Source organism: Vicugna pacos, chromosome 4 (assembly GCF_048564905.1).
Source record: "Vicugna pacos chromosome 4, VicPac4, whole genome shotgun sequence".
Classification (NCBI taxonomy): Eukaryota; Metazoa; Chordata; class Mammalia; order Artiodactyla; family Camelidae; genus Vicugna; species Vicugna pacos.
The window spans coordinates 58,336,900-58,357,425 of NC_132990.1; the positions used below are offsets into that span (position 1 = coordinate 58,336,900).

At 37.5% G+C, this 20,526-nt stretch overlaps 1 protein-coding gene across 1 annotated transcript in view; it reads right to left on the reverse strand.

Annotated features, from left to right (window-relative positions):
* Nucleotides 1-20,526, reverse strand: part of TMEM245 (transmembrane protein 245) — an 80,284-nt gene that overhangs the window by 28,984 nt on the left and 30,774 nt on the right. The window contains exons 7-11 of the mRNA XM_072959876.1: nt 19,696-19,800; nt 16,217-16,299; nt 13,397-13,487; nt 5,599-5,697; nt 3,401-3,532 (exon numbers count right to left, since the gene is read on the reverse strand). Of these exons, the coding sequence (XP_072815977.1) occupies nt 3,401-3,532; nt 5,599-5,697; nt 13,397-13,487; nt 16,217-16,299; nt 19,696-19,800 (510 nt within the window). The remainder of the gene's footprint in view (nt 1-3,400; nt 3,533-5,598; nt 5,698-13,396; nt 13,488-16,216; nt 16,300-19,695; nt 19,801-20,526) is intronic.

Genomic DNA, 20,526 nt, shown 5'->3' on the forward strand with positions numbered 1-20,526 from the left:
TCACGCAGGGTTTCAGTACCATAAACTGGAATGACAAGAATTCATTTTATTTGAAATGGAAAACAAATCATCTAAAAACATTTGAATGTTGATTGGTAAGAAAAATGGTTAAGTAAATTACAGTGAATCTACCACAAATAATATTAGGCAGCCATTAAAAACATCTCTATTATAACGAAGAAAAAATTTTATGATATAACGCTAAGTTTAAAAAACAGGAAACAAAAATTTCATATACAGCATGATTATTACTATGTGAAAAATGTCAAGTATCGAAAAAAGTACCTACAGGAGAATATGCCAGAAGGTAACCTGAGCTTGTATCTGGCTTGTGAGATCACAAGTGCAGGCCGTGAAATTCCAGCATTTGCCTCTTTAGCTGCCTCCCCTCCCTTGCCACCTCCTACTCAGAATCATCCAAAAACACAAAAGCATCACTTCAAGGACTTCACTAAAATCACAATGAAAGAAATAAACAGATGGGATCAGAGCTCTGCAGCTGAAAACCTTTCCTCAGATAATGACCCTATAGCAAGCCCTACTGAGTTCATCTGATCTACCTGCAAAGTCACCAGCACCAGTTGTTAATGTATGTGAAACATTTCTAACACGAGATGCGTAACACCTATAGCATAGCTGCATGTTTTCATTTCCTACCCCTTCACGAACTTAAGTTCCCACAGATAACGTCTGTTCTGCTCTTCCCAAGAGGACTGTCCTTCCTCTTAATGAAAAGCGTGGAAGCAAGAGAATCAGAAAAACACCTTCCATTACAGTTTTCAAAATGGTCCCATAAACCTCACAGCAATGCAGGGAGGAAAGCAATGCAGAGGATTTCATCTTTATTATACAGATAAACAAACTGAAGCTCAAAGTTTTTGTTTTTTTTTTTTTAAAACTTGCCCAAGGACATGAAGCTATTAAGTGGAACTACAGCGGGGACCAGAACTCCCAACGTTATTTTGGTGCCCTTTCCAAAAGAGAAGTTCTGTTTTTTGTCATTTGTTCAAGTTATACCATCTGCTCCATGAAAGGCCTATCCATTCCTTTCCTACCTCAAATGTACCACTTATAAAAGCATATTGTGTTGTCCTCGGTGTTTCTTACAAAACTCAACTTGGCCTTCATAAGAAGACTTTGGCAGGCTGGTTTCATTTACAATAACTCCTTACATAAAATCTTGAAAATGCTTCACGATGCCTACAAAAATATGCATAATTGACTGTTTGACCTTGTGGGATAAAGAGTGAATGAATAATGCCACTGATTCCGAGAAACAAACCAACAATGCCCTTATTTATGATTTTTGAAAAGCATTCTTCTGGGGAATTCAGTCATTTTGGAATTTTTATCAAAATAATTTTTAAATGGTTTATGGGTCATACTGATAGGAAATACCCTGTGCTAATTCTTGAGAAATTAACTGAATATGTTAATAGCAGACTGGTAGTTGCCAACGATAATCAAGTAATTTTTCTCTGTACTCAAAGGGATTAGGAAGAAAGGTTTAGAAAATAAGAAAGAGATGTTGGCTATTACAAGAATGATCGCAAAAAAATAAAAAAATTCAATCAAGAGCTGACCTTAACGGTTTCTTAAAATTTTTTTTCTGATGAGATAGATGGTGATTAATTAAAGAATGCAGTTTTTTAAATACTATATAACAAAATGTGTCAATATTTAGAATATATAGAAATTAGTGAACCAATATTCCAAATGACCAGTGCATTAAAAGAAAACATGTAAGGGTAATAGATCCATTCCTAGCCAAGACAGATCGATGGACCTTTATATAAGAATGGAAGAAGTTCATCAACATGGTTTCAAATTCCACACTGCTACTAAGCTTTAAGAAACATTATTTGTTGAGTTTTGACACAGTATCAGCGAAGAACAGCCTCAATGATCTAAAAAGTTGTTAAAAAAATCTACCTCTTTTCCAACTACGTATCTCTGTAAGGCTAGATTTTCCTCATATACTTCAACCAATACAACATATTCCAGCAGACTGAATACAGAAACAAACATGAGAATCCAGACATGAAACAGATCTACAAAAATGTAAAGAAAGCCACTCTTTCCACTAAATCATTTTTGTTTTGGAATGTTAACACGAAAAGCATGTTCTTTATGTTAACATGTAACTTTATTTTTAGTGAGTTGATAAATATTTTTAAAGTTCTCAATTTCAACTGCTAATACCGTAAACATCAACAGAATCCACATAAGCAAAAGCTCTTTGGAGTTCTCAGACCAGAAAGTTTCAGAACCACTGGACTAGAGAAAACAGAAGGAAGGGATTATCAAAAACACAAAATTCTTAGAATTAAAGGATATGAATTTCTAGATTTAATTTCAAACTATTAAAGCCATGTAAGGTGAATAGGAAGATGGAAAAATGTGAGTGCAGGGATGAGGGTGGGGACCAAAGGAGTTGTATAAAAAAAAAAAAAAACCTCAAGGGAGCTGTAAGCAAGCACTTGTATCTTCATCCTTCCATATCAGGAAGCCAAAAGACAATATCTCAAATTACAGAACCAAGAAAAAGCAGCATAAACATTATTTTAGAAATGCAGAGGTAAATACACAGCGAAAGCGACAAGAACTGAGCGCTCTCTCTGGAGAAGACTGAAGTGAGGAAGCACAGAGCAGGAGCACTGTTATTTTTTTTTTTATTAAAAACCTTAAAGCTTTTTTGACTTCAGTTATGGTCATCTGTTATTTTGATAAAAATTTAAATTGAAAAATATCTAGCATTGCAAACCTCCACTTTTATTATGAGAGTCACAAGCTTATTCACAAGAGAAGTCTTCTCATCTCTGTGAAAAGCCACAGGGGGAGACAGCTCACAAAGTATGCTAGGGAATGAAGAATGGTCGCTGAAACCTGACAACACTGCCAGCTGTTCCTCGCTGCCTTCGATCCTCTGGAAAACAAGGCAGAGGTGGACGGTGCATGAGGGGAGGTCAAGAGGGGCAACGATAAACTAAGGCTTTAAACATTCACTCTCTCTAATGTAACCAGAATTGTATTTCCACCTGCCAAAGGGCTTTGCCCACCAGAAAGGCTGCCCCCTCTCTAGCGGTCCAGCTGGGGACATTCTGGTCAGCCTAGGGGACGAGGATGCCATCTCAGAACCAGAGAGCCATAGCATCGCATTATGCTTCCTGAGTCAGCATCGCTTGGTCGCTCTTCTACACAGAGGCAGCATCGGGGAGCTGCAGTTGAGGCCTGTGGCTTTTGGACATCTTTCTTGTGCATTCAGAATTACAAAAACTGTAAATGTCGTGGCATTAAGAAGAGGATACTGCGAGGCCTTGAAATGTGTGAAGAAAACCGGGAATTAAGAGTTTCTGTTTTTATTTCTAAGTCCAGTTTAACTATAAATACTATTTCTTACCGAAAGAAATGTCTCAATGTTCTCGTGAACAAAGGAAGCAATATCCTGCCAGTCAAGAATGTCTCCCAGCCAGCTATTCTGACGACTTATATGCATCTTGTGTCCTTTGTGCCTTCCAGAATGTGTTACATTCTAAGGAAAGAAAAAAAAAGTGCAGACGTGAAATCTCCATCTTAACCTAAAGAACAGAAGATATAAATAGCCTATTTTGTTTTAGGTCCACCTGAGCACTTTAGTAAATACACAAAGGTGAAAAACTTCACATTATTTAAGAAATAAACTGAGAACTCCACCTGAAGACTCGAAATACAGTATTTTTCTGTTTACATTCTAGCTACTGTTGTGGCAGCCTAGCTTAAGTGCTTCTCTCCTAAGTATATTCATGAACACACTTTTATTAGTCAGTATATTCAACTATACACAAACACAGCATATACTTTCATCTCTCCCCGCTTTAGTCCCTCTAATATTTCTCTTAATTTCTCACTTCTGCTTTTTACCTCCTTTCCTCATCTCCCTTATTAATATTCCATATAAGTTAAAGACAACAGGGGGAGGTAAGAATATGAATAAACACACCTAAAACCCATACAATGTTATGTGTCAATCGTACCTCAAACCAGGGGAAAACAGAATAAGAAAAACAAGGGGCAGGGGGAATCTAATTCATCTACCTGGAAGAGAATTAAATTGGCAGAAACGCAGGAATATCAGGTTTGAAAGGGCTATACATAAGCAAAGTGACTGGTAAGGTTAAAATTTAGAGGCAGAAGCAGACTCTTAACATTTCAGATGTGCTTCCATTCTTGCACTTTTTCAAACAGCACAGTGATGCCAATCTTCATTATGCAATGAGGACATTAGACATTACATCCTAGTAAAAGACGTTTACATTAGGTCTTAGTAAAAGAAAGCAGTACATTTACCCACTTACAAACCTATACTTTTAAAATACTGACCTCCCTGAACCATAAATGAAGCTCAAAGCAGGTGAGGGACAGTAAAAGCTGTTCGTAAGCAGAAGCCCCAGAGCCAGCGGGGAAGAAACAGATACAACCTTTCTAATCGTCTGGTTACTCAGCAGACATCCATCCAGAGATCCCCCAGTTCGTTTTAACTCCCAGTTTTTCAAACCCATAAAAACTATGACTGTTCTTTCAACTCCTCCTGGAGCAAGAGTACACAATGCCAGACAGGTCACTAAGCAACAAATTCAAATTTAAAATCTAGCCCTTCTCCCTGCCCTAAGTTAAGAGGTGTATTTATGTTCCTCCTCTCTTTAGCTCAACCCTGAGAAAAAGCAACCACCAGCTCTGCCCCACTCTCTACCTCCTTTCCCACCGGACAGGCATCTTCCACAGCAGCGCTCCCGATGGCCCATGGGACCTGCTAGCCCACCGTAAAGGATGGCCCAGCATAACCAGCTGCTACCAAACAGTCATTTTTATATTTACTGAAAAATGATACCATTTTTTTGCAATAAATTCTGAAGTAAGAGCACTTCAGCATTAAAGGCTGATTTAAAATAAAGATCTCTAAACTTCTGGATCCATTTTCACTTCCTCAAAGAGAAAAATTCTTAATGTCTAGAGCCATACTGGCCCAAACTAGCCACTGCCCACACGTGGCTACTGAGCACCCAAAATGTGGGCTAGTCCAAAAACTGAGATGTGCTGCTAGTGTCAGTGTAAAAGATAAACCAGATTTCTAAGACTTAGTATGGAAAAAAAAAAAGATATATATATATACACACACACACACACATATATATGTAAAATATTTCATTAAGTTTTTTATTTCATATATGTAAGGAAATAAAATACATTAAGTATATCAGGTTAAGTAAAATACATTATTAAAATTAATTTCACCTGTTTTTTCAATGTGGACACTAGAAAAATTAACTTTACCTATGTGGCTTGCAATACACTTCTACTGCACAGAGCTGGTCTAGAGGATGAGATACTGTGACAAGGAATGGACGATGGAATACTGATACACCAGAGAGACTGGTGGGTTTTGCCATGGATATTAATCACCAGCTCAAGCTGACTCTCAGTGACCTGAGGCTTGAGACCCTGTAGCTTAGAAATATCAATAAATGAAATCTCAGTGTAAACACTATCCTACCTAGTCAATGAGTCTATAGAAGGACTTTATGAGTTTACAAATTGAAATCCTTAGCTAAAATAACGTACCTTTACAAACCAAGAATGATACAGTCTGTCCCAAAGTTCTAGTACTTGCTTTTCAATTACAGCAGTATTGTTCACCTTATCTCCGAGAATTTTATGAAGCTAGAAGAAACACAGACATAATCAGGGTTAATATTTCAAACAACAATAATCCAATCAAATTAATACATGCTGGGTCTCTACTTTGTTTCAAATCAAACTAAAATGTTCCAGACTATTTAATTGCCTGGAACGACATTACATTCTTTCCTTAAACTCTGTTCCTTAATATTCCCAGTAAATTTCCTCTCTCCCATCTTTTTGCTGCCTTTTTCTTGCCTTTATACTTAGGTCTCTAAGAGACCTACTTCGGGTTTTAAGAGAATGAAGCACGCTTACTGACTTTCCTGATCTTATCTGCCCAGAGAAAAATTTTTTCCATGTAACCCCAGTGTTCATCCATTGTACAGAAGTTTCCTGTTACACTTATCACTGTTACTAAGAATTATCATAGAACTTTAAGTAAAATTTTAGAACAGCTATAAACACAAATCTTCCCTTGAGTCCACTGAGAGGTATCAGGTCTCAGAGTTATGAGTGAGTGATTGGTAGCCCGACTTTCTTAATACAACTGTTGGCATTTTGCCATTTCCTCTGCAACTTTCTACCTGCTTAACACAGATATAACTAAGAATTCTGTATTTTCTTTTGCATTATAAGTATTTCACCTTTAGCCTTCAACACTGTCATCTTTATTTTTAATGGTTTCATATTAGTTAAATTGTGATATTATTTAATGTTTACCCAATCATGGGATGCAGAGATGGTTCCCAATTTTTTTTAAACATTTTTTATTGATTTATAATCATTTTACAATGTTGTGTCAAATTCCAGTGTTCAGCACAATTTTTCATTCATGGACATACACACACTCATTGTCACATTTTTTTCTCTGTGAGTTCTCATAACATTTTGTGTATATTTCCCTGTGCTATACAGTGTAATCTTGTTTATCTATTCTACAATTTTGAAATCCCAGTCTATCCCTTCCCACCCTCCACCCCCCTGGTAACCACAAGTCTGTATTCTCTGTCTGTGAGTCTATTTCTGTCCTGTATTTATGCTTTGTTTTTGTTTGTTTGGTTCCCAATTTTTAATGTCACCAAGTAATACTGAAACAAACATCCTTATGCAATTTTTTTTCCTATTATTAACAGTAAGATGACTGTACCGGAATCAAAGAAGTGAGCACTTTTTCTTTCTTTTTTAAATTATAGTTGATTTACAATGGTGTGTTAGTTTCAGATGTACAGCAAAGTAATTCAGTTATATATATATATTTTCTTTTTCAGATTCTTTTCCATTATAGGTTACTAGAAGACACTGAACATAGTTCCCTGTGCTATACAGTAGGTCCTTGTTGTATATCTATTTTACATATAGTAATTAGTATCTGCAAATCCTGAACTCCCAATTTATCCCTCCACCAGCCCCTTTCCCCGCTGGTAAGCACAAGTTTGTTTTCTGTATCTGTGAGTCTGCTTCTGTTTTGTAAATAAGTTCATTTGTCTCATTTTTTTTTAGATTTCACACGTAAGTGGTATCATTTGATATTTGTCTTTTTCTTTCTGGCTTACTTCACTTAGCATGACAATCTCCAGGTCTATCCATGTTGCAGCAAATGGTGTTATTTTATTATTTTCTATGGCTGAGTAGTATTGCATTGTGTATATATATATATATATATATATATATATATATATATATATATATACCATATCTTTATCCATTCATCTCTTGATGGACATTTAGGATGCTTCCATGTCTTAGCTATTGTAAACAGTGTAGCTATGAACACTGGGGTGCATGTATCTTTTTTAATTAGAGTAGGAAATAAGCACTTTTTTCTTGTTGTTTTGGGTTTTTTTAGGGAGAGGTAATTAGGTTTGTTTATAATTTCATTTATTTATTTTTCAATTTTATTTTTTTATTGAACTGTAGTTGATTAGCTTTATTTGTTTAGTTAGTTATTTTAAAGGAGGTACTGGGGACTGAACCCAGGACCTTGCACATGCTAAGCAGGTACTCTGACCACTGAGCTAGACTCTCCCCCCGGAAATGAGCATTTTAATGGCTCTTGCTATGCATTGCTAAATTGTCTTCTGTAAGGACTGTACCAATTAATATTTTCTAATATTGTATGAATGAAACAATTTTTCCAAAGCCTTATGAACTGATAAATTGTTAGATAATAGATGTGAAAGGGTAATCAATTATTTACTTTTTTCTTTAATCATGATAGTGACCACTTTCCATGTTGGTTTTCAATGTGTATTTCCTTTTGTGTGGCCTATCTAAATCTTTTGTCCACTTGATTCTGGCCTTATAGATACTTGAGCCAGTTTTAGACATATCTGATGCAAACATATCTGCTCAAGGTTTTTTTTTTTTATATTTTATATTACTCATAAACTAAAGACAAATCAGCAAAGATAAGAGCCATTTATCTTTGCACAGCGTTTTACAATTTACAAATGGTTCTCACCTACATTCTGTGATCCTTACAACAACCCCAAGAGTTAGACAGAAAAAGGTTTTGTTATCACTTTTATTCTTTTAAGATGAGAAAACAGATTTAGAAACAATCTATGATAGGCCCCAGGTCATGCAGGTAAGTGGCAGAGTTAGGATTAAAAGTTCTCTAACATTCTTCCAACTACAGTGTATATAATCCATGAACAAAGAATGCCTATCAGAGCAAATTACCCACAATAATTAAAAACCACAATTAGCCCTACTCTAATTTCCTCTACTTACTTTATATTTGTCTTTTATACATCACAACTGTCAGATTCTCAGTCTCCCTATTACCAATTCTGTCATTCTCCTATCAGCTCCTGGGATCTCCCTTTGACCAGAAAAGGCCCAAAATGGTTACAGACAGCTTCCAGTCTTGGTTGCCCACACAGTGGCCTTGACTGCAATAAAGCACTGTTACAAATTGGCATCTCCTTTAGCAGTCTCACTCCGAGCCCAACAGTCAACAACTAAAATGCCACAACTATTAAAGAAAAGGAGAGTTCAGCATAATTTTACAGCATGTTATAAAACACTTTTCAAATTTGTGGTGCTATCGATTATAGCACAGTATCACAGATCCCAAGCATTGTCCTGCAACACTGTATTATCACAAGTCACAAGCAAGACTGGTCCAGAAAACAGAGTCGAGGGATGCATCACCGCGGTGATGAGAATCACTAAACACATGCACTGTTGGCAGTCTGAGATACTCTGTGTATATGAATGACAATAAAGCATTAAGAGCAGCCAGAATGCTGACAGCTACGTAACTTAATGCAAATAACCTCATCTATAAAATGGGAATAAGTCAGAGGGCAATTCTCCAACCTCATCTCGCTTGAAATCTTGGCAGCATTTAATAGAGCTGACCAAGTCCTTACACACTTTCTTCTCCAGGCCTCTACAACACACAGGGTGCTGCTCCTCCCTCACAGCCCACTTCTACTTGGTCTTCTCTGCTGACTCACTTCTCTGACCTTCAAAAGCTTAAGTGCTGCAGGAATCTACCTTGGTCCTCTTCTATCTACACTCTCTCCCTAGGCCATGTCATTGGTTGAATTGTGGCGCCCCCCCCCCCTTATGCTGAAGTCCTAACCCCTAGAACCTCAGAATGTGACTGCCATGTGGAGACTGGGTCTTTACAGAGGTAATGAGATTAAAATGAGGTCATTAGGGTAGGCCCTAATTCAGTATTACTGCGTCCTTATAAAAAGAAGAGACAGGACACAGGCACACGTAGAGGGAAGACCATGTGAAGACACAGGCCATCCACCAGCCAAGGAGAAAAGCCTCAGGGGAAACCAGTCCTGCTGACACTTGATCTTGGACTTCCAGCGTCCAGAACTGGGAGAGAATTCACTCTCGTTGTCCAAGCACCCACTCCGCGGTACTGTGTCACGGCCATCCTACCAAACTAACACAGTTCGTCTCTACCAGTCACGTGGGCACTACGTGATGATACTCCAACTTCCATCTACAGTGCATCTCTCCCCTGAGCTCCAGCCAGGTACGTCCAATTGTATGTGTACTCAGGATATTTTATATGTGTCTCGATCTTAACATGCCCCAAACAGAATTATTTCTCTGCATGGAACACCTATACCCCACTACCACTTCTAAGTCTTTTTATCTCAGTTAAGTACACAGCTATCCTTCTAGTTAGACAAAAAACTTCCTCCTCTTTCACTCCATATCCAATCCATGAGTAATTCCTGTCAAAACAACCTCAAAACTATATCCCAAATACGACCGTTTCTCTTAATTTCCACCTCTACACTCTTAGTCCAAGTCACATCTCACCTGGACTATGAGAATAATCTTTCAACTGGTCGCCCTGCCTTCTCTACTTTTAACCACTTCTCCATAAAGCAGCCAAAAAGAGCTTTCAATATCTGAAATCAGGTCACATCCCTGTATTCGATCCTTTTGTAACTAAAATAAAATCCCAACTTCTTTATGACCTAATGGCTTTTCCCAACACCACATTCCCTATTTCAGCCACACTGACCTTTCTTTCCCTGAACCAACCTCCTTCCCATCTCAAGGCCCTTGAATTTTCTATGCCCTGAACTTGAAACATTCTTTTCTCAGAACTTCACAAACTGCCTCATTCTCACCATTCAGGTCTTAGTGAAAGCATCACCTTCTCAGAGACTTTCTCTGTCCACTCTACTCTGAGCCACTCTCCACCACATCACCCTGTTTATGATGGCCACGGCACTTTCAGATCTGAAATTTTCACTTGTTTACATGTTCAATGTTTGTCTCCTTTCACCCCCAGTGTAAGCTCCAGGGGAGCCTAACTTTCTGGCTTACTGCTTTTCACCAGCACTTAGAACAGTGCCTGGTATGTCTGTGGACTTTCTTCATCCTCGTCATGTGTAAGGGACAGAGGAAATGGATTCATTACTTATTCTCTTGCTGTCTCAGGGCAGCATGTCCAGGGACAAATTTTAGAAACAGAATACAAGTAGAAAGAACAGTTCAAGCAAAAACGTTGAATGGAGAAAGTAAAATGAAGGTTGGTAAGACAGCAAACAGGGAGGTCTGAGTAGAACCCAAACAACACACAGAGGACATAGGAGATACGGCTGACAAAGCAGGCTTGGGGCAGATGGCCAGGGACCCTCTCTGTTCATACCTAAACACACCCTATAAAAAACTCCTTCCCTTTTCTGAGTGTGGCATTATCTCCAAGCTTTGGCTCTTTCTACATTTCAGTTTTTAGGACTCAATTCTTACATGATTATTAGCTGGATAAGACCTAAGCTTATTAGAAAGCTACCCCTGCAATTTCTTTTTTTTTAACATTTTTTATTGATTTATAATCATTTTACAATGTTGTGTCAAATTCCAGTGTTCAGCACAATTTTTCAGTCATTCATGGACATATACACACTCATTGTCACAGTTTTTCTCTGTGATTCATCATAACATTTTGTGTATATTTCCCTGTGCTATACAGTGTAATCTTGTTTATCTATTATACAATTTTGAAATCCCATACCCCTGCAATTTCAATGTTTTTTTAAAAATAATTTTATTAAGATAATTCACATACCTTACAATTTATTCACCGAAGGGTACAACTCAATAGTTTTTTAGTATATTCAGAGTTACGCAATCATCATCACAATCAGTTTTGGAACATTTTCATCCCCCGAAAAGGAAACTCATTAGTAATCACTCCTGCATTTCTCCCTAATCCTCCCCACCTCTGAAAACCACTTCTCTACTGTCTGTCTCTCAAGATATGCCTCTTCTGGATATTTCACATAAACAGAATCATATGTACGTGGTCTTTTATGACTGCCTCTTTTACTTAGCATAATGTTTTCAAGGTTTATCCATGTTGCAGAATATATCAGTACTTCCAACCTTTTACGGCCAAATAATATTCCATTATATGGATATAACACATTTATCCACTCATCAGTTAATGGACACCTGATGGCTGCCTTTAGTTGTTCCTCCTGTGTTTTGTAAGTCAGGATCACAAATATTTTGTAATTTTTCATAGCATAGCCCATTTCTCTTCAGCTGTCTTCCCTTCTGGACTCTTGAGCAAAAGGTTTCAAACCTATCTTTTCTCTAAATAGTTTGAAATGTACTGCTTTAAAATCTAAGGCACACTTCTCCAGCTATCTGAATTCCCTTTCTTTATCCATTTCTCAAATAGGTAAGAATTACAGAATAAAAATTTCTCCCAAATAGATAAATTAAGAATTAAACACTATGCTCTCCACAGAGTAAGTCAGATGATATATTCCTAAAAGTCTAAAAGCCTTCTGCAATGAGTGAATTTGCCTTCTGTGACAGTTCTGAGATCCATATCCACATACAGTGGACCCTTGAACAACATACGTTTAAACTGCACGGGTTAACTCATAGGCAGATTTTTTTCACTAAGTATGTGATACAGTGCTAGATTATCTGTGGTTGGTTAAATCCAAGGATGTGGAACCAAGCACACAGAGAGCCAACTGTAAAGGAACATGAATTTTCAACTGCACGGAAGGTTAGCACCCCTAACTCCCGCATTATCCAAAAGTCAACTGTACTTATCTTTCACTCATTCAATAAATACTTTTTAAAACTTCCATATGACAGTTGATTTGGTTATCTGGTATGGACCCAAGAAAAATCAGTAACACACATCTTTCTCTTAAGTTTTAACTTGGCAATGATTCCATCGTCAGGTTAGGAGATTATTGTACATGTGTGTACAGTGTTATTTCCCAGACATCTTTTTTTTTTTTTTTTGAGATTTTTGTTTTTGAATTTTAAACAAAGGATCACATGCTAATACTGTTTTCTTGGCTCATAATTCACTGCAACAAATCCTGTCAGTCTCTAGATGATCGTAATTACTTAAATATACTAAAACTTCAAATTACTTTTGTTCCCATAGGCAAAACTAGAGGGGAAAGAAGGGGATATCCCAAATCCATATCGTGGAGTCTGATCCTTGACTGGACCTTTTCCTCTGTCTTTCATCTCCCCTTGACAAAGCTTCAGCCAAGCTCATCTCCTCCAGCACACTCCTGTCTCTACATCTTGGCTCACATTAACACCCCTTCTTAAAATACATTCTTTCCTCTCTTTGTTCATCCAAGGCCTATCATCCCTTCAAGGTTTATCTCAAGGGCCACATTAAAGCGCTTAACTCAGTTCCAGGCACACACTTCTAGTACATCACAGTAGAAAGAGCAAGGGACTGGAGTTAGTTTTCAGTGTGAAACCAAGCTCTGTAATTTACTACATGACTATCAGGAATTTACTTAGCTTTGCAAAGTCTGTTTCCTCATCTATAAAGGGAGTACAATAGTTCAGACTATTGTAGATTTCTTGGAAAAATTAAATGAAAACAAACTGGACAATGCCAAGCACAGTCACCAGCAGATAATAAAATTTAATACTTTTTCCTCTACAAAGACTTATTTGACCACCCAAGCTTAACAGTCATTCCATCCTAATGCACAAATAATGAATCACACCCATCACAAGAACATGAAGCAAATGGCCAACCTCTCAGATTGTTCAAGCTACCAGTACTATTCAATATGATCACTGAGAAGGTTTAATTTCACTGTATGTTGCTTGTTGATTTGTAGATTTAAACCTATTTCAAAAACAGAAATTGTTCTAAACAGAATCTCCATTTTTACTTTATCAAAGTGAGAAGTCACTACCAATTAGGACCCTGCAAAGAGAAAGCCACAAAAAGAGGCTCTTCCCTTACCTTGTGGGTTATCCATTCTCGTCCATACTGATAAACATTGTTAGCCGCAGAATTGAGAGCTCTTTGGACTACCTGAGCCTCAGGAAGCCAACTAATTTAAAACAAAGGAAGAAAAAATGAAAAACTAGTATAGCATACTGCACCAGTAACTCTTCAAATTCAATTTTTTAAACAATCATTAACTGACAAATTGTTCAATCAGTCATCACACACAGATACAATTGATTCACGTGCAGGAATCCTTGATTTCCAGGTCTAACTGGCTTGAGTCTAACATTCAGGATTTCCCTTCAAGCTTCCCTTAGCTTTTAGACCCAGTTTCCCCTCAACCTTCCTTTCATCTGCTCTGCCTGGTTTCTCAGTCCATACAAGTCCTAGGTCAGGTCATCTGTCTTACTTAGCACCAGCAGAGGTCATTCTGGGACAATGGGATGGTCAGCATCTGGGACAGTGGTTCTCAAATTGTGGGCCATGGACCAGCAGCATGAGAACTGTTTGAAAGAGTGTCAAAAAAGCAAATTCTTGGGTCCAAACCCAGACCTACTGAAAAAGAAACTGGGCTAGGGCCCAGCAATCTGCACCTTAACAAGCCCTACAGGTGATTCTGTTGTGTGCTCAAGTTTGAGAACCACTGATCTAAGGAAGCGAAGAACTGAGGATGAAGACAAGAAAATTAAGAGGGCGAATCACTGTTTTCAATTTTTACCCATTGAAGACCTTTTACTTTAAAACGTGAGGAACTTCTGAGTAGAATTCCAGCTGCACAAAAGACTACAGTTTACAAAATTTACTCCCTGCACAGTGAAAGGCAGCCTCCCCACTTTCCTGTTAACTAAGCAGGATGCATCATTTGCTTTAATCTGTCTTACATACACCCAGTGTTTCCCAAAAGAGAAAACGTCTTCATATATTCTCTGCATTGTACTTGGCAGTGCTGTACACTAGAGATGCTGACATCCACAAATCTAACAGTCCTGATTTAATCTATTCATGAGTGATGCCAAAAGGCCACAGCAAGCAGTAATTAACCACTTTCCTGAGGCCTAAATATGACACCATGCTACAAAGCTGGCAAGTGGGAAAGAGTCAAATAGTGACTCAACTCAAATGTGCAACATCCACCAACACCTCAAAAGCAGTCGGTAAAAAATAAGTGAATTATTTTTCCTGCCATAACTGCTCCCCTATTAACTATCTTGGGTGAATCCCCCATCATCCACTAACTTCCAAAGCTAGAAACATGAGTCATGCTAGATTTCTTCCTGTATCCAATTCATCACCAGCTAACTCCCTTAAGATCGTACAAATCTGTCTGTCTTATTCACCCCACTACAACTGTCCACAATTAAGACTTTCATCGCCTCTCACCGGGTGTTACTCTTAACTGGCCTAAGAGGCTCAAGTCATGGAAACCTTTCCAGCTTTTCTCCACAGCACAGAGGAAAAGGTGGTTCCAGAATGAAATCTGATTACACCATTTTCTTCTTATATCCTTAACCAAGATAATGAAGATATCTGTCACTCTCAAAAGTTTCCTTTGTCCCTCTGCACTCCCCTTCTGGAGCCCACCTCTAGCCACAGACAACCACTGATCTGTCACTAGAGATTAGCCTGCATTTTCTAGAACTTCACATAGATGGAATCATATATTGACTCTCTCTTTTGCCAGACTTCTTTCACTCAACGTAATTATTTTGAGATTCATCCACGTTGTTGCATGTACTGACAGTTCATTTTTATTTAATGCTAAGTATTACTCCTTTGAGTGGATAGACTACAATTTGTAAGTAATCAGGAATACTGAAGACAAGCACTGTATGATCTGAGCAATGGGAGGTAAGTGGGTAGAAAGGTGTAACAGAAGTCCTTTTGAGAATATTCAAATATAATTCTAAACCAAGTTCAAGAAATGTCCTAAGCAAGTTTTATATACCAAAAAAAAAAAAAAATCAAAGGAAAACTCCAAGTTAAATCTCCATTTACAATCTCAAAACTGGCAGAGTATTTCCTAACTTAAATTAATGACTACCCAGGGCTTAGTAAATGTGGAGACTATGCACGCTGTCATCAAGTTCAGTTAGGTGAAGGGCATAGCTCTGCTGAATATTCTCCACAAAGACATAAAACCCTCTCATGGAAACCAAAATAAACACGTACACAAAGATAGGGGTTAGCAAATTTTTTCTATGAAGAGCCAGAGTGTAAATATTTTAGGCTTTTGGGGACATACAGTCTGTATCACACCTACTCAATTCTGTCTGCCCTTGCAGCCCCCAAACAGCCACAGACAATATGCAAATAAACCGGTATAGGTTATTCCAATAAAACTTTATAAGAAGAGGAGGCTGGATTGGCCCTGAGCCGTACTTTGCCAACCCAGCCACCAAAATGATACAATATGTGAACACTTCTGACTTTGCCACTGGGAGATTCTCTCAAATTCCTTAACCTTGGATCCTGCTTCCTCATCTGTGAAATGGGGATACTCTCTTCAACCTACCTCAGTCACTGAGGAATGCACAATGCAATCAAGGTGGGTCAAAGAGCTTTGTAAATCACAGACATGTTGTAAACTGTGAATTTCAACTCAAATATAAAATCATTTACCATAAATTGTTTCTCAAATCTTTAGGTCTCCCCTCAACCACCAACACCCTCTCATTACGTGTCATTCTTATGTAAAAATGACAAAATTCACAAAGCTTTGGCAAATCCTTTCTTTTCTCTTCCAAGGAAGCTGCACCAATGAAGACTATTTCTTGCATACAGACAAAGAACCTAGCCCATCCATCTCTATTTTTGTCAAAACAACATTCTTACTTTGCCCACTCAGGGTGATTTGCTAGAGTTTCATTTATCAAATTGCTTGTGACTTCAATCATGTGTACGCTCTCTTGATGTACCTGTATTATAGATTAGGAGAGAAAAGAATCTCAATTAAAAAATGTGCCCAGTTCAACACTTATTTTCTACACTATCATTGAAACAATGCTTTCAGAGTTGAGTAATTATACATCTTAGTTTCAATGAATTTAGACCCCTGTACTGAGTAACTGCTATACATACGTCCTATGACACACAAAGGAAATAAAATGTATGTAGTAGCTCCCTGTCTTCAAGCTCAACAATGGGGAAAAAAATGTAAAACAGATACAAGTACTTACAACTAGTCACAATATAAATAAACATAAAGATATATTTAGGTCATACATGTGTATGCATGCATAGCATATTACATATATGTAAGAAACATCATACATGTGTATGCATGCATCACATATTACATACATGTAAGAAACGTCAACACTACATGGGCTTTAGAATTATATTGCAATATGAGACAAACAGGCAAATAAGCAACTGAGTAAGGTTTCTGAGTTTAAAAAACCAAGTGAAACTGAATCTCAGACTGCACCTTGCTCAATAACCAACAAAGAAAAGGAGGGGGAGGAGACAGCTCAGTGGTAGAGTGCCTGCCTAGCATGCACAAGGTCCTGAGTTCAATCCCTAGTACCTCCATTTAAAAAATAAGTAAATAAATAAACCTAGTTACCTCTTCCCTTCAAAAAAAAAAAGCAACAAAGTAAAGGGGATAAAAAAGGAACAAGCGGGTGCCAGGGAATATGTTTGATACGATTTTGCTATTTTTAAATGTATTAAACATATCAAGCACATTTTTCTGTTTCTTTATATGTTGAATAACTTTTGATTAAAAACTGGATAAAAATGTGTTGTAGCAACTCTGGATTCTGTTTTGTACCTCTGAGAGTTGTTATTCTGTCTCAGTAAGCAAATAATTTATCTGTAATCAAACCGCAAAATCTGTCTTCCCTGATGTCTCTGATCAGGGTTTTTGTTTTTTTTTTTAAAGCCTAAGAGTTTCCCCTGAACCTGAATGGCTTACAGTCAGCAAGTGATTTTGGCAGAAACTACACTCAGACGCTTCACACTCAGAAGCTTCATCCTCTGAAGCCAAAGATGTGTGAGTAGAGAAGTGCAATCAAAAGCACAACAAATTTGCAGATCGCCCCAGGCTTTCAATATTCACAGGACTTCTTTGGGTCTCCCATATACCACTCTAGAAACTGTGATTTATTAATCTCAGCCCTTCTATGGTTCTCCTGCTTCCAGAATCTCCCCCTTTTAATTCACAGCTTCTCTGCTGACAGCCCCAACCCAAATCTACCACCCCCCACACGAAAAGCTGCAGGTTTTTGCTGCCCAAGCTAGGCAGGATGAGAGTAACTACAAACAAGAAAGCCATAAACTATGTGTTTTTACCAGATTCAGCAGCAGTTTTTCATGAGCAAATACTCAAGCTGTTGCCTAACTCATCATTTTCCAGTTCCCTGATATGGTGTTTTTAATAATTTTATACCATTTTATTCTTGCTTTAGCTGGAAATCAATTACCTGACATCCTCATCCTGCTATTACCCTAAGATATTTTAGGAAGATAGAGACAAAAAGGATTTTTTGACAAACAAGATGTGGATAGAAGAGGAAAAAAAGGTCAAGAATGACCCTGAGGCTTTTCACATAAGTCGGCAGAATGAAGCGGTCACTTACTGAAACGGGAAGACTGTGAGAAGAACAGAAAAGCAAGGGAGGGTCTGGAATTCAGCTCTGACATGTTACGTCCGAGAAGTCTAAAAGACAGTCAAGTGGATACCGTCATGGCGTTTTAGAGAATGATCCCTTTGTTGGCTGGGAGAATGAACTAGTTAACCAATAAGTTTCCTTCAAAGGCTCAGTTTGCATGAACCCTAGAGCACAAAGAAGTGGTTCAGTAATACATGTTATCAAAGTTCAGGGAAGTAAAAGCTCACTGAAGCATGGGATGAACAAAGAAAAAGAACTTGAAAGATGAACAACTGAGATGGGCAGGAAAGAAGACCCTACACAAAGGGACAAAGAAGGGAAAACAGAATAGAAGAAAAGAGAGGAAAAAGAAAAAAGGAAAACGGAAGACCATACTGGCGAAAGGTTTCTCTGAGAACTAGAAGAACGTACAGTGACAGGTCTGAGTGAAATATAACAAAACAAAGTCTCTAAACAAGTCTGTACAGACCACATAAGTGACTACACATGATTAATATCCAAAGAACAGATAAAAACTGTATTAAAACTGAAACAGACGTACAGAAAGAACAGGTTGTTAGAAGCAAATGATAAGATCAGGGCATATCAAGACTAAGAATGACTGAGAACAGGACATCCAAATGGACAGTCAGATAGCAAGAAACAACGCAATTCTTTAGTAAACAGCTGCATATCAGATCATCTATTGACCTGACAGGTGCTACGATATTTCTACGGCACTATTCGGGAATTTTTCATATCCATGATTTCATATAAGTGTCACAATTCCTAGAAAGCAACATTTCAAAATCTGGGATGCAGAGTTCAGTGAGGTCCAGATAAAGCAAAGATTAAGATACACCATAAAAGTTGAAAAGAAAAAAAAAAAGTCAATCACTACAGAGAAAATTTTAGCTCTACTTTGGAGAATGATTTTCTTTGATGAAAAAAAAGATGACATGGACTGGATTTTTGTATCCTCCCAAAATGTGTATGTTGAAATCCTAACCTCCAGTGTGATGGCTATGAAGAGGAAGGGCCTTTGGGAAACTAGGTCATGAGGGTGGAGTGCTCAAGATGGGAGTAGCGCCCTTATAAGGAGAAACACGGGTGATCTTTCTGGAAGGACACAAGGAGAAACAGCCATCTATAAACAGGAAGAGGGCCTTTACCAAGAACTTGACCATGTGGCACCTTCATTTGGGACTTCCAGCCTCCAGAACCATGGGAAATAAATGTCTGTTGTTTAAGGCACCGAGTGTAGGGTGTTCTGTTATAGCAGTGCAAACTAAGAAGGGGGAGAGGAAATGTAACCTGGAAAGTGAGAAATCAAGAGCCTAACGGTAAATCAGCACAAAGACCGATGAGACAAGAAGGAAAGGAATCAAATTCTGGTAAGAGTGAATAGGAAGCACAGTAGCAGTCGTGAGATCAGATCATAGTTCCCCTACTGACCAAAGAAGCTACTTTTCCCTCAGTGTCTCGGTTTTTCATCTGCACTTACCTTTGAGATTTTTATGACAAAATAAAAACGCATGTAAAAATGTATTAGGCAAATTCATGGCAAAACCAGTGATACAAAAATCATAAATACTTTAACTGTTACACATATTTATAAGCAAAGTAACATCTCCCAGGTCTGTATCTGCTGGCTTCTTATCTACACTACAAATTCTAACAATTAAGAGTTCATTAATGATAACAGTAGTTGTACTCTACCTTTGCAGTCAGGAGTAGAGCTAAAAGAAGGGTTCCTATCACTAACAAAAATATGATGAAAATGCTAATTATTTTGTCTAACATCTTCTCCAACCAGATGATCATCTGCAGAAATGAAAAAGAAAATTAGTTATCTTTCAAGCACAACTCAGTAAAACGTATATATATTCAAATGCCATAACAACAAAACAGGATATTCAGTATTACAAAACAAACTATCGCATAATGATTAAAGCAGTGAAAGCTAAAAGCAATTTTAGAAAATTAACTAACAGTATTAATTACCATTGTTATTATACAAAGAGTTTATTATTAATTACCAATGTTGTTATAGAAAGAGTTCATTGTTATCATATCTAAGAAAAAAGGCAGTCAATTTGAACATAACCTATTATCTTTGTTTGAATTCTTGCACTGTGATATATTTACATTTCAAATTATAATTTATAATCCAGTAAATATTCTAAACAAACTAATGACAATCCACTAGTAACCTCAAATCTCATGGTATTTTACTGTCACTTAGCAAACGTGAATGACTTTAGAAAAAGTATGCCTCTTATAAAACAGGTATGTCCTAAATTATATAGATAAAGTAAGACCCAACAGGAATTACACTCAAAATATTTTTTTTTCCTTTTGATGTCATTAGAGTTACAAAAACAGAAATCTAATGTTAAGGTAATGATAAGTATTAATTTCAGAATAATAGTTACTCTGGGGCAGAAAGGGTTGGGAAGTGGAGGCACAATCAGGAAGGAGTGCAAAGTGGGCTTCAATTACACAGGTAATATTTTATCACGTTGGAGGACAGGCATGTGGGTGCTCTCT